This window comes from Bison bison, unplaced genomic scaffold (genome assembly GCF_000754665.1).
Source record: "Bison bison bison isolate TAMUID 2011002044 unplaced genomic scaffold, Bison_UMD1.0 scf7180017864379, whole genome shotgun sequence".
In the NCBI taxonomy this organism is placed as follows: domain Eukaryota; kingdom Metazoa; phylum Chordata; class Mammalia; order Artiodactyla; family Bovidae; genus Bison; species Bison bison.
This window is the reverse complement of record NW_011494951.1, coordinates 164594-165706: the sequence shown is the minus strand read 5'-3', so window position 1 is coordinate 165706 and position 1113 is coordinate 164594. Positions and strand designations below refer to the sequence as shown.

The 1113-nt window shown below is 44.1% G+C and overlaps 1 protein-coding gene across 1 annotated transcript in view; it reads right to left on the bottom strand.

Moving 5' to 3' along the window:
* LOC105001170 (olfactory receptor 10A5-like) overlaps nt 1-481 on the bottom strand; it is a 4680-nt gene extending 4199 nt beyond the window's left edge. Inside the window, exon 1 of the mRNA XM_010857348.1 lies at nt 8-481. Coding sequence (XP_010855650.1) covers nt 8-481 — 474 coding nt within the window. The remainder of the gene's footprint in view (nt 1-7) is intronic.
* Between the last annotated feature and the right edge of the window lie 632 nt (nt 482-1113).

Sequence of the window (1113 nt, the reverse complement as noted above, 5' to 3'; positions counted from 1 at the left end):
TCTGCACAGTAGCCATGGGAATGCCTGGAAACCAGGAGACAGCTGCCAGTTTGGCACATGTCCTTGGGTTCATGATGACTGGGTAGTGCAAGGGACTGCAGATGGCTACATAGCGGTCATAGGCCATGGTGGCCAGGAGGAAGCATTCAGAAACCCCAAAGAAGAAGAGGAAATACATCTGAGTGGCACAGCCAAGAAAGGAGATGGTTGTGTCTTGGGCAATCAGGGTCCCCAGCATCTTGGGCACAATGACTAGGTTGAAGCCAATCTCTAAGAAGGACAAGTTCCTGAGGAAGAAGTACATGGGGCTGTGCAGCATGGGGTCAGCCAAGGTAACCAGAATGATGAGGCTGTTTCCCAGCAGAGTGACCAGGTAGATGAATAGAAATGTCAGGAAGAGCAGTGATTGTATTTCAGTAGGTAAGGAAGAGAAACTGATGAGGATAAACTCACTTACTCTTGTCCAGTTTCCTTCAGCCATTGATAAATGAATGGAGGTGTGGTCATGGAGAGAGACTCTTGATTGGAAGAGTCAGATTCTGGATTTGTTTTCAGACTCTTTCTTAGTGTCAGGAAAGAAGCACAATCAGGATCTCAGTTGTAACAGCAAGTGCCTTGTGCTATCTAAGAATCAACACAAGGAAGAAAGAATGGAGTCTGAGTTCTGAAATGGGCAATGTCTCATCCTTCCCCACTCTTATTCTTTATGATCCATTTTCTACTTTGTTACCATATTTACTAAAACAACTTGGATCAAATCTATACACATTCATTTTCTGCTGCACATTTAATCCCTTTGTAGTGGGGTTAAGTGAGATGGGTCCTGAAGCAATGGAGTGGAGTCAGATCGAAAAACAGTAGAAATTTTCCATTTGTACCTATTATATATCCCCCCTTCTGTAAAGATTCATGGTGTTTATATTCTCCATCTACTGCCAAAGTAGGATTTACCTTTATGTACGCATTTAAGGTGGAGAAGACAATGGCACCCCACTCTAGTACTCTTGCCTAGAAAATACCATGAATGGAGGAGCCTGGTAGGCTGCAGTCCATGGGGTCGCTGAGTCGGACATGACTGAATGACTTCACTTTCACTTTTCACTTTCCTGCATT